We start from the raw sequence: 14,224 nt of genomic DNA, 5'->3' as shown, positions 1-14,224 counted from the left end.
TATAGCTGATTCACTTTGTTATACAGCAGAAACTAATACAACATTGTAAAGCAATTATACTCCAATAAAGATGTTAAAAAAATAAATTAAAAAAAAAAAGTGCGTTACTAAGTCCAGCCCACACTCAAGGGGTGCAGAATAAGCTCTACTTCCTGAAGGGAAGCGTGTCAAAGAATTTATGGGGATATATTAAACCCATCATAGTACCCAATCAACTGCCTTTTCTTTATATTTTGCTAAAAGCTACTGGGTCTCTGAATGCTTAAAGAGCTTCATTTCAACCTATAAAGGTCAAAAGAACATTAATTTTGAGTACCAAATACTGTGCTTCTACCTCTCCAGTGAACTTGGATGGAAAGAAAATGGGTACTGCATCCTGCTCATTCTTCAGAGGCTGAAGACAATGGGCTGGGCCGAAGTTCTTGGTTTTTATAAATTAATTGTGATATAATGTATATAATAAAGTGTTCAAATATTAATTACACAGCTGATGCATTTTTCATATGTATACACCTACCTGACCACTACTCAGATCAAGATACTGAATATTTCCAGCACCCCAGCAGGCTCCCTTGAACCGCCCCCTTACCATTTACCTACCTCCTCAGAGATAACAACTTGTGGTTCTATCACCATAAATTAATTCTGTTCTTGACCTTCATGTAAGTGTAATCACACAGTATGTAAGGTTTTTTTTTTTTTTGTCTAGCATATTTCATTTAACATAATATCTGTGAAATGCATTCATGTTATTTCATGTGTCAGTAGTTTGTTGCTCCTTATTGTTGTATTGTATTCTGTTTAATGAGTATACAATAATTCTTCAATTTATCCAGTCTACTGTTGATGGTCATTTGGGTTGTTTCAGATTTTGGCAATTATGAATAAAGTGCTTATTAACATTTTTATACATATCTTCTGGTAGAAAAAAGCATATCATTTCTATTGGGTATATACAGAGGAGTGGAATTTCTGGGTCATAGGGCAGATATATATTTAGCTTTAGTAGATACTACCAGTTTTCCAAAGAGATTATACCAATTTATATTATACTAGCAATGTAGTAGAGCTCCATCAACCTTTAGTAATGTCAGTCTTTTAAATTTTAGCCATTCTGGTACATATGTAATGGATGTGAGTTCTAGGTTGGTTAGTTTATCCACTAACACCCAAGTCCTATATTATTTCCCATAAACAGGGTATCAGTCTCTGAATTCAGATGTAATTTTCTTGTTTAAGCAAGGAGAACCATGGATGGAGGAGGGAGAAATGTCAAATTGGGCCTATTCAGGTAAGTTGAGAACCTGGCAAATGGGAGGCAGGGAAGGAAGATTCATATTGATTAGTGATATGTTTGTCTTTGAAGTATTTTTTAGGAAATTATTCTTGAAGGCCATAGATGTTTACAAATGGCTGAAAATAATTGATGTGGGTTTGTGGAATACCTAAATGACACTGCTACATATCAAACACCCACATAATCCTTTTCCTTTAGTTGACTTTTAGAGAAATAGGTAATCCTCCTACCTATATTCTGAATCTTATCTAGCCCACATATTTAGGACACTTCTTAATTAGTTAACATCTCTTTGACTAATATCTTTAGCACTCCATTCTCCCAAAGTGGGCTTATACTCCTCTCCTCATGCACTCAGGCATTCTTAGGTATGCTCTCTTTCAAAGTAACTTACCAAATGATATTCATATTCTTTCTAATTACCTTCTGTTTTTCTCACCTTTCAGTGTGAAGTGTCTTGGAGTTATAATCTTTTGTTTGTTTCTTAAAAAAATTCTTTAGGGTCTCCAGTAATAGAAATATTATTCCTTCTTTTCCTGTCTTCCTTTTCCACTGTGTTCTCCATGACCATTTTAATCTGATTCTTTATGTCATTTTTATTATCTTGGTTGTTTTCTTTCCTTTAGTCAGTGCCACTTACTAAATTTGTATTTCCCTTCTTTTCTTCCTGACCACACCTTGTAATTTAATCTTCCATTTTTTTTCCTGAGTTCAATCAATTCTTTTTCATTTCTCCCTGTTTTTTGTTCATTTTGGTTTTTATCTTTTGAAGTTCTGACTCATGGTGGTTTTCCATGTCCTGATATGCTTGTTTGAGTATATTTAATTCTGCCTGGAGTTCAAACAAAATTTTCTTCTGTTTCATGGCAAGTTTTTGAAGGGGACAATTTCCTCTGTTTATTTCTGCAGAAATTCATTTCCTGATTTTATGTAATAGTTCTCTATGGACTTTACTTTTTCTTTTCATTTTAACATATCACAGTGTTTTTATAAGATTTCTAATTTTATGGATCCCTTTTCTGTTAATATAGCAAAGTTCAGGGACTTGAGCAGAGTCCTTTCTTCTTCTCTCCCTCCCTCCCTTCCTTCCTTTCTGTGATTAAGGAGGAGTTTTGAGTTTTCTGGTTTTGTGGTTCTCTTTTGTCTTCCAGGACCCTAAATTTCCTCTTTTTTTTCTTTTCCCCATTGCCACCACCCAGTTACCAGAGGGTACTTCTTCCTTCTCTTTTGCTTTTTGTCTCCCTTTGAAACTGCCTATTCTTCTGAGGACTGTCCCCTTTAAATAGAGCCTATCTTATCTTGTGCCTTTTTAATGTCATCTGACCCTTTAAGATGCATGTACTTTGACATCCTCTCCCTGTGGTTGTGCTCTAATCTGCCTGGTTACATATAAAACATTTTTATATTTACTGTGAGTTTAATCTTTCTGCTGGTCACATCAACTCACTCTCAGTCCCCTTTGCTAGCATGCTTCCTCTGTCTTCCTGAAGTTATTTTTTGGTCTGCCTTCGTTCCTCACAGAGCCTTGTGATGGAGTAGAGATGGGGCAGAAGTGTGTGGGGCTGTGTGGGACCATGACACTGAGCTCATCAACTCTGCTTTTTCCATTGCTCTCCTGCTCACTTCTTTTTATGTCTGTTCCTTCTTCTGTCTTTGGGTTTTAATATCATATTCTTAAATTTCAAAGCTGAACATATTCATTATCAGATTTCTGTCTATTTCCATTAAAATGAAGACCTTTATTTTTTGTTTTTGTGTTTTGTGTTCCTCAAAGCTCGAGAGAGAAATAACATTATTTACACTTGGGTTTTCTCTTAGAGTTTGAAATTAGACCCAAAATGAAAGAATTAGCTCCACAGAAGAGTATTTCTGAAGAAGTAATACTCCATAACATGATCGTATACTCAATTTTTGAAGACTGGAAACTTGAAGATGAGATAAATTACCAGGAAAACCAAGACAAGCTTTTGAATCAAGTTACATTTATTAACAATAAGTCACTGACTGAGGCGATAGACCAAGAATATAATGCACTGTGGAAAGTAGTTCATCTGAACAGAACATCTGATGAACACATCAGAGCCTTCATACATAAGTCTCACCTCTCTGCACAACCAAAATTTCTAACAAGTGAAAAATATAAATGTATTCAGTGTGGGAAAGCCTTCAGTGGAAAGTCAGGACTTATCGTACATCAGATAATTCATACTGGGGAAAAACCATACAAATGTAATGACTGTGAAAAAGCCTTTATTCAGAAGTCACAGCTCACTGTACATCAGAGAACTCATACAGGAGAGAAGCCCTATGAATGTAGTGAATGTGGAAAAGCATTCATCCAGAAGTCAAACCTCATTATTCATCAGAGGATTCACACAGGGGAGAAACCCTATGAATGCAATGAATGTGGGAGGGCTTTCATCAAGAAGTCAGCTCTTAGTGTTCATCAAAGAGCTCATACGGGGGAGAAACCATATGAATGTGATGAATGTGGAAAAGCCTTTATCTGGCGGTCACAGCTCATCGTACATCAGAGAATTCATACTGGGGAGAAACCCCATAGATGTAATGAGTGTGGAAAAGCCTTCAACAGAAAGTCAGAACTAAGTGTGTATCACAGAATTCATACTGGAGAGAAACCCTTTGAATGTAATGAATGTAAAAAAGCCTTCATTCAGAAGTCAGATCTCATTGTACATCAGAGAACTCACACTGGGGACAAAAGATATCAATGCAATGAATGTGGGAAAGCCTTCATCCGGAGTTCACAGTTCATTGAACATCAGAGAATTCATACTGGGGAGAAACCTTATGAATGTAGTGAATGCAGAAAAGCTTTTATCCAGAAATCACAACTCATTGTGCATCAGAGAATCCATACTGGGACAAAACCATATGAATGCACTGAGTGTGGAAAAGCCTTTAGCAAGAAGTCACACCTTACTGTACATCATAGAATACATACTGGAGAAAAACCCTATGAATGCAGTGATTGTAGAAAAGCTTTCAGCAAGAAATCTACTCTCATTGTTCATCAGAGAATTCATACTGAACAGAAACACTTTTAATGGAGTGAGAAAACTTTAATTCAGTGATCAAAATTTCATTACACTTCATAGAATTCATATAGGTTAGAAACTCTATAAATGTACTAAACATGGGAAGCTTCGACAATAGTTCCAGAACTATTAAGCATCAGAAGATTCATACTAAGAAGAACTTTGAAAAATCATGTTTCCCAAAAACAACATATATATTGGGCATCTTGGTTGAGATCTAAAAGTTTTTTTAAGTGTACTAGAAAAATCTCAGTTACACGTGATTGACTTGTTCACTGTGAAGTACACATTTTTTTTAATGAGTAAGTAGATTGATTTATCATGACAATAAAGTGACAACGATATGTAATCATTCTGCAAGTGATCTAAGAATGGCATTTAAATCCAATTTATCTGTTGGTTGGAAGTGAATATGGATATTTACACCTGCCTTGCTTTTTCACAGTAAAACAGGGGTCCCCAATTTTTTTGGCCAGTTTCGTGGAAGACAATTTTTCCATGGACCGGGGGCGGGGGGATGGTTTCAGGATGATTCAAGCACATTACATTTATTGTGCACTTTATTTCTATTATTATTACATTGTAATATATAATGAAATAATTATAGAACTCACCAGAATGCAGAATCAGTGGGAGTCCTGAGCTTGTTTTCACTTGCCACTCACTGATAGGGTTTTGATATGAGTCTACAAGCAATGGATTATTATGGTCTGTGTGCAATCAAACCTCTCTGCTAATGATAATCTGTATTTGCAGCTGCTCCCCAGTGCTAGCATCACCGCCTCAGCTCCACCTCAGATCATCAGGCATTAGATTCTCATAAGGAGCACGCAACCTAGATTCCTTGCATGCACAGTTCACAGTAGGGTTGACGCTCCTATGAGAATCTAACGCCGCTGCTGATCTGACAGGAGGCGGAGCTCAGGCAGTAATGCAAGTGATGGAGTGAGGCTGTAAATACAGATGAAGCTTCACTCACTCCCCCGCCCCTCACCTCCTGCTGTGCAGCCCCGTTCCTAACAGGCCATGGACTGGGTACCTATATCCTGTCCCTACATTATGTTGAATTAATTAACAAGAAACATGCATTTTAAAGGGATTATTAGATTCCGTGTTCTTATATGTAAGAGCTGTCGGAAGATACTATATATTTTTTGAGATATTTATTCAGGGATATCTGTTTTGCTGCCCTGTAAGTTTCCTCATGACCAGCCTAAACATTAGAAATTTTACTATTATTTTCTAGTTCATTTGAAAAAAAATTCTTTGTTTTGTTGAGTTGTCATTTTATTATCACAAATAACTTTTCTTACAAATCCAGTCATTATCCAAGGCGTGCTTTCCTTTTAGAAACACAATAACCTAACCTTATATAAGTATTCATTGTCAAGTAATATTATGAAAAGAGGGATTGATATCTAAAAACCTTTTAAAACTTTTCTTGAATGAAGGTGAAGCTGATATATGAAGCTGATATACCGCGTTGAACTTGATCCTAAATTTTTTTATATCAAATACTTCTTTCTTAGATTTTTAAAGGAAAAATAATGCTTTAAAATTGAAATTAGTGAATAACAACCATGATTATTAATTTAAAATTTAAAATATTTAAGCTTTCAAATAATGATTTTAAACTAAAAGAAGTAAATTGCAGTCATGCAATTTTTTTATTAGTCATTTTTGAAGATCTGGGATATAAATGTATGCAATTAATTTTCTAAACAAACATATCAGCAACTAAAATATCCATGTGTGTCTTGCCCTTCAGTGTTGTCATCTTGGAACCTATTTAATAATGCAAGTTGTTCAGTCACCAGTAATTTATGGAGTCCCTATCTTTTAGAATTTCCTTCAGGTCCAGCTTACCTGTTAGGCCTCATATGAAACCAAGTAATATTTTCAGAGAGCCTTAGTCATTAGAATTCATTGTCTTTCTAGCCCTTCCTTATCCCTCCCCACTATCAACCCATTAATTCTGTGCCTGACTTCAGCAAGAAAAAAGCTCATACCCTTTCTATAGTCATTTCAAGTCTCAGATCCTTAGAAGATTCAATATCTTTATTTTCACATTTTGGCCTTCTACTTCATAATTTCCTACCTGTAGCTGGTATTGCCATGAACATTGAACAGGCATGAAATTCCTTTACTTTTTTACTTGCCTTCTAATATTTTTGATGTCTGACCCTAGTTTCTTCTATTCTCTTTAAAAGGACACTTCATACTGCTTCCTTTCTACTTCATTAGTATTACTATTACTAATAGATATGTATTGGGCACTATGAGTCAGATACTATCTTGTTTTAAACAACTGGAACTTGAGAGATTATACAAGAAACCATGACTCATACCCAAGGACTCGGAAACATTACAATATACATAAATTCTTAGATATTTCAAAGTTTTCAGGCAGAGTTAAAAATGGAAACTACCCTAATAATAATATGGTTTAAAATGGTTTGCAAATTAAATAATTAAAATGTTCATCATGAATACCATTCATTGAGATACTCATGTGTATTTAAACTTTTATATGCTGATGGTCACTCAAATGCTTAGGTATTATGTTTATTTCAACTTCAAGTTCTAATCACAGGTGAATACTTCACAGTTGAATCTACCCTATTTCAGACATTCTTAGGGGCATAATAGATCAAAGGGGCATTATACAAGTGTGTGGGAGGTAAGATGGAAAGGAGTCAAACCATGGATTTTTTTTTTTTCTGGGAAGGTGGAGAAAATGGAATTTCAAAGCCCTTTTTCTATTTGGTAGTGTAGGTAGGGGTGAGTCACAAGAGAAATTAGAAAATATTTAGATAATACTGAAATGAAAACACAATCTATCAAAGTATTGGGGATGCCGCTAGAGCAGAGCTTAAAGAGAAATTTATAGCTTTTAAGTGTTTTATTAGAAAAGAAGAGATGACTAAAATTAATTAAGCTTCCACCTTATGAAGTTAGATGTAAGCAAATGAAACTCAAATAAGTAGGAGAATAAAGTAATAAATGTAAGAGCACAAATCAATGAACTAGAACTGGGGTCAGACTAGGCCAAATTTGGCTAGTGGCCTATTTCTATATAACCCTTAAACTTAGAATCATTTTTCATTTTTAGCAGGCTGTAAAACAAACACCTATAAAACAAAGAGTACAAAACAGTTACCATATATGGTCCATAAAACCTAAAATATCTACTATCTGGCCCTTTACAGAAACTGTTTGCCAATTCCTGAACTGGAATGTACACTAACAGTAGAAAAAAGTCAATAAAAACAAAAGGTGGTTCATTGAAATGATCAATATAAGTGATAAATCTTTGGATAAACTGATCAAGAAAAAGAGAAGGCCGGGACTTCCCTGATGGCACAGTGGTTAAGAATCCACCTGCCAATGCAAGGAACATGGGTTCAAGCCATGGTCCGAGAAGATCCCACATGCCGCGGAGCAAAAAACCTGTGCGCCACAACTACTGAGCCTGTGCTCTAGAGCCTGCAAGCCATAACTACTGAGCCTGTGTTCCACAACTACTGAAGTCTGTGTGCCTAGAGCCCATGCTCCGCAACAAAAGAAGCCACCGCAATGAGAAACCCATGCACTGCAATGAAGAGTGGCCCCCACTCGCCGCAACTAGAGAAAGCCTGCGCCCAGCAACGAAAACCCAACGCAGCCCAAAAATAAATAAATAAATAAATAAATGTGTTAAAAAAAAAGAAAAAGAGAAGACCAAAATTATGAATAGGAAATAAAGGAGATGACACCACTATCCTAGAATCAACAGATAATAAGTAAGTTACTTATAACTTTTTTTCAAAAATTTGATGACTTAGATAAAATGGAAGATTTCCTTGAAATACATGTTACCAAAGCTGAGTAAAGAAGAAATAGAACACTTAAATAACCCTATAATAATAAAAGAAATTAAATGTGTTATTTAAAATCTTCCCTGAAAGAAAACTCAAGATCTAGATGGCTTCACTGATAAATTCCATCAGTATTTAAGGAATAAATAATGCTAACCCTACAGAAACTTTCAGAAAGTAGAGGAGGATGAACATTTTCCAACTCATCATATTGGATCAGATTACCCTGAACCGAAACCAGATGAAGACATCATAAGTAAAGAAAGTTATAAGCCAGTAAATATCCTGTTGACTATAGATGTAAAAGTTCTTTTAAAAATTAGTGTACTGAATCCAACAATACATGAAAAATGAAATATGTCCTGATTAACTTCTGGAGATTATTTCAGGAATTCAAGTTTTTATTTAAACATCTGATTATCACTCCATGTAATTTACCATATTAAAATAATGAAGGGAAAGACTCATGTATCATCTCTGTAGATACCAAGAATGCATTTAGCAAAATTCAACATCCATTTGTGATGAAAACTGTCAACAAACGAGCAATAGGTAGTAACTTCTCTACATCTACCAGTTTTATGGTTATTGCTTTCTACATAACATCAGACACAAAGCAAAAATATCGGTTGTCATCCTTATTCAACAATGTAATAGAAGTCCTGGCCAGTGCAGTAAAAGAAGAAAAATTAAAAAGGCATACAAATAGGGAAAGAAGAAATAAAACTTTATGAACAATTAACATGGTCTCATACATATAAAATCCTAAGGAATCTACAAAGATTCACTAAAACTTACAAATGAATTTTGTAAGGTTCCAGGACAAAAGGCCAATATACAAAAAGTGATTGTATTTCTACATATTAATGACCAAAATAAATTTAAGAATCCATGTACAGTAGCACATAAACCATAAAATAGTTTAAGAAAATTAACCAAAGATAGACATTGGAAACTGCAAAATATTGTTGAGAGATACTTTAAAGCCAAATAAGTGGAAAGATTGATCATCTTCATGGATTGAAATATGCAATAATGTTAAGATGTCATTTGTCTCCACATTGGTCTATTCTATCCCAATTAAAAGACCAACAAAACACATGAAAGAATGCTCAACATCATTAATCATTAGAGAAATGCAAGCCAAAACTACAATGAGATATCATCTCACACCAGTCAGAATGGCCATCATCAAAAAATCTACAAACAATAAATGCTGGAGAGGGTGTGGAGAAAAGGGAACCCTCTTGCACTGTTGGTGGGAATGTAAATTGATACAGCTACTATGGAGAACAGTATGGAGGTTCCTTAAAAAACTAAAACTAGAACTACCATATGACCCAGTAGTCCCACTACTAGGCATATTCCCTGAGAAAACCATAATTCAAAAAGAGTCATGTACCCCAATGTTCACTGCAGCTCTATTTACAATAGCCAGGACATGGAAGCAACCTAAGTGTCCATAGACAGATGAATGGATAAAGAAGATGTGGCACATATATACAATGGAATATTACTCAGCCATAAAGAGAAATGAAATTGAGTTATTTGTAGTGAGGTGGATGGACCTAGAGTCTGTCATACAGAGTGAAGTAAGTCAGAAAGAGAAAAACAAATACTGTATGTTAACACATATATATGGAATCTAAAAAAAAAAAAAAAAGATCATGAAGAACCTAGGGGCAGGACAGGAATAAAGATGCAGACCTACTAGAGAATGGACTTGAGGACACGGGGAGGGGGAAGGGTAAGCTGGGACGAAGTGAGAGAGTGTCATGGACATATATACACTACCAAATGTAAAACCGGGGGGCTTCCCTGGTGGCGCAGTGGTTGAGAATCTGCCTGCCAATGCAGGGGACACGGGTTCGAGCCCTGGTCTGGGAAGATCCCACATGCTGTGGAGCAACTAGGCCCGTGAGCCACAACTACTGAGCATGCGCATCTGGAGCCTGTGCTCCGCAACAAGAGAGGCCGCGATAGTGAGAGACCCGCGCACCGCGATGAAGAGTGGCCCCCACTTGCTGCAACTAGAGAAAGCCCTCGCACAGAAGACCCAACACAGCCAAAAATAAAAATAAATAAATAAATTTATTTTAAAAAAGAGAAAAAAAAAAGTAAGACCGATAGCTAGTGGGAAGCAGCCGCATAGCACAGGGAGATCAGCTCGGTGCTTTGTGACCACCTAGAGGGGTGGGATAGGGAGGGTGGGAGAGAGGGAGATGCAAGAGGGAAGAGATATGGGGATATATGTATATGTATAGCTGATTCACTTTGTTATAAAGCAGAAACTAACACACCATTGTAAAGGAATTATACTCCAATAAAGATGTTAAAAAAAAAAAAGACCAACAGGTTTTTGTTTTTTGTTTGTTTTTGTTTGTTTTTTAGTGGGAGTCAGGGGGAGAAATTGATTAGCTGATTCTAACGTATATAGAAGTGTAAAGACCTAGAAGAGCCAAAATAATTTGGAAAATGAACAAAGTTCGAGGACTTAACGCTATCTGATTTCAAGTCAGCAAAATATTGGCCTAAGTGGAAGTGTAAAGATAGTGTGGTATTGGCCTAAACATAGACCTAGATCAATGAAATAGATAGAAGAGAATGTCCAGAAGTACACTCACGTATACATGGTCAATTGATTTTTTAAAAAAACTTTTTGTTTGGGAATAATTTTTGATTTACAAAAGTTACAAAGATAATAGAGTTCCCATATGCCCCTCACTTGGTTTCCTCTAATGTTCACGTCTTACATTATTATGGTACATGAGTGAAAACTTAAAAAACAACCTATGTCCATTAATATTAACCATATTCCAGGTTTTATTTTAATTTCACTATCCTTTTTCTGTTCCAGATTCCAATCCAGGATATCACATATCATTTAGTTATCATATCTCTTTAGTCTTCTCTGGTCTGTGACAGTGTTGAAAGTTTAACTAAACTCCTCCGTAATATTGCTGCCTTGGCATCCATTTTGTGTGGCTAAGTGGCCAGCAGGGCCTTGAACTGACACTAGCCCCTCCCTCAAGTGAATGCCCTAGATAACAGTCCACAGAGTGACAAGAAAGTGTTAAGTTCCTGATATGACTCCTCCAATGCCCCTTGTGATAAACTGTCTCTCCTGCCTCCCTGCTCTTTCCCCTTGTGTCTCCTTTAGATAAGAAACCCTCCCCAGAACTTAGCAAAACCCTGCTTTTGTGGTTTGAATTGACTGATCTGGCCTTAGCCTGAGAACCCCAAAGCACTTCACTCTCAGAACCTTATAAAGGCACATGCTTCAACTCCTGCAGTTTGCTCCCTGCCTTGACCTTGCCAAGTGGCCCTTTGAGGAGTGCCTGCAGGACCTGTGAATAGTAAACTCTATTTCACTTTCCCCTTTGGTCTTTGTTGAACCTTGGCTTGCCATCCAACACCCAGGATTATATGTAAGATGTTAACTTAACAAAAATCAACACAACAGACAACTTCTTACTTTTCCCTTGTTTTTCATGATCTTGACTGTTTTGAGGGGTACTTTTCAGGAATTTGTAAAATGTTCCTTAATTGAAAAAAAATTTTTTTAGCCATTCTTTTAGGTGTGTAGTGGTATCTCATTTTGGTTTTAATTTGCATTTTCTTAATATCTAATGATGCTGAGCATCTTTACATGTGTTTATTGGCAATTTGTTTATCTATTATGGTAAAATTTCCAAATCTTGTGCTCATTTAAAAAAAATTGTTAGTATTTATTTTGGAGTGCTATGTTCTGAATTCAAGTTCTCTATAAGATATGTTTTGCAAATGCTTTCTCCCAGTCTATGATTTGTCTTTTCATTTTCTAAGCGGTTTCTTTAGAGGAGAACAGTTTTAATTTTGTTAAGTCCAATTTATCAAGTTTTCCTTTTAATGGTTTTTTTGTGTGTCCTCTTTAAGAAATCTTTGCCTAAATTGAAGTCACAAAGATTTTTTTCCAGTGGTTTCTTCCAGAGATTTTGTATTTTTAGCTCTTACATTTATGTTTAAGAGCTCTTTTCAGTTAATTTTAATATATTTGTGAATTAAAGTTGAGGTATATATTTTTGTATATGGATACACAACTGATCAGCACCATTTGTCAGAAAGATTATCCTCTACTGAATTACCTTGACACCTATGTCAGAAATCAAATATATATATTTTACTTTCTTCCTTTTTCCACTTATATTTACATCTATGCTTACCACATTGTATTTTGTAATTTTCTTTTAATTCTTGAAATCAACTTTCTTCTTCTTTTTTTAGAATAATTATGCCTATTCTAGTTCCGTTACATTTCCATGTCATTTAAGAATCAGCATGTCGGTTTCTACAAAGAAAATGAGAGGATTTGATTGAGATTTGATTGAACCTATAAATCAATTTGGAGATAATTGACATCTTAGCAATTTGAATTTTCCTTTCCACGAGGCATGATATAACAATTTATTTAAGTCTTATTTAATTTCTCTCAGCAGTGTTTTGTAGTGTTCAATGTACAGGCCTTACACATATTTTGTTAAATTTTCTCCCAAGATTTCATATGTTTAGGGTACTATTGTAAATGCTATTTTATTTTCATCTCAATTCAAATTTTTCATTGTTCGTATATTGGGTGGACCAAAGGGTTCATTCGGTTTTTTCGTAAGATAGCTCTAGTAGCACTTAGTTGTCTTTAACTTCATTCAAAACAATTTGTGACAGCTGTCATATCAGTGTGCATTTAAAGAAAGACTTATCAAAATTGATGAATTTTTGTATAGCCATTTTAATATTGAAGAAGAAAGAAAAAAAGCAACATTTTCAGCATATTATGCTTTATTATTTCAAGAAAGGTAAAAACGCAATTGAAATGCACAAAAAGATTTGTGCAGTGTATGGAGAAGGTGCTGTGACTGATTGAACATGTCAAAAGTGGTTTGTGAAGTTTCGTGCTGGAGATTTCTCACTGCACGATGCTCCATGGTCAGGTAGACAAGTTGAAATTGATAAGGATCATATTGAAACAATAATTGAGAACAATCAACATTAGACCACGCGGGAGACAGCTGACATACTCAAAATATCCAAATCAAGCGTTGAAAATCATTTGCACCAGCTTGGTTATGTGAATCACTTTGATGTTTGGGTTCCACATACGTTAAGCAAAAAAACCTTCTTGACCATATTTCTGCATGCGATTCTCTACTGAAACATAAGGAAAACGTTCTGTTTTTAAAACAAATTGTGACAGGCGATGAAAAGTGGATACTGTACAACAATGTGGAACGGAAGAGACTGTAGGGCAAGCGAAATGAACCGCCACCAAAGGCCGGTCTTCATCCAAAGAAGGTGATGTTGTGTATATGGTGGGATTGGAAGGGAGTCATCTATTATGAGCTCCTTCCGGAAAACTAAACGATTAATTCTAACAAGTACTGATCCCAATTAGACCAAGTGAAAGCAGCAGTCGACAAAAAACATCCAGAATTAGTCAACAGAAAACTCATAATCTTCCATCAGGATAATGCAAGACCACGTGTTTTTTTGATGACCAGGCAGAAACTGTTACAGCTTGGCTGGGAAGTTCTGATTCATCCGCCGTATTCACCAGACACTGTACCTTCAGATTTCCATTGATTTTGGTCTTTACAAAATTCTCTTAATGGAAAAAAGTTCAATTCCCTGGAAGACTGTAAAAGGCACCTGGAACAGTTCTTTGCTCAAAAAGATAAAAAGTTTTGGGAAGACAGAATTATGAAGTTGCCTGAAAAATGGCAGAAGGTAGTGAACAAAAGGGTGAATACATTGTTCAATAAAGTTCTTGGTGAAAATGAAAAATGTGTCTTTTATTTTTACTTAAAAACCGAAGGCACTTTTTGGCCCGCACAATATAATTATTTACTGTATTACTTTTATTCTGTTACCTTGTTTAATTATTTACTGGATTTAGTAGTTTTTAAAATAGATTTCTTAGGATTTTGTCTGTGTAAATTTTCTATGTGCAAATAAAAACTAGTTTTATTTTCTCCTTT

At 35.5% G+C, this 14,224-nt stretch overlaps 1 protein-coding gene across 1 annotated transcript in view; it reads left to right on the top strand.

The window, feature by feature from the left end:
- ZFP37 (ZFP37 zinc finger protein) overlaps window positions 1–14,224 on the top strand; it is a 103,212-nt gene that overhangs the window by 66,080 nt on the left and 22,908 nt on the right. The window contains exon 8 of the mRNA XM_057547828.1: window positions 3,475–4,330. Coding sequence (XP_057403811.1) covers window positions 3,475–4,330 — 856 coding nt within the window. The remainder of the gene's footprint in view (window positions 1–3,474; window positions 4,331–14,224) is intronic.

Source organism: Balaenoptera acutorostrata, chromosome 6 (assembly GCF_949987535.1).
Source record: "Balaenoptera acutorostrata chromosome 6, mBalAcu1.1, whole genome shotgun sequence".
Taxonomy (NCBI): domain Eukaryota; kingdom Metazoa; phylum Chordata; class Mammalia; order Artiodactyla; family Balaenopteridae; genus Balaenoptera; species Balaenoptera acutorostrata.
The sequence above is the reverse complement of the archived record's forward strand: the minus strand, read 5'-3'. Positions and strand labels throughout refer to the sequence as shown.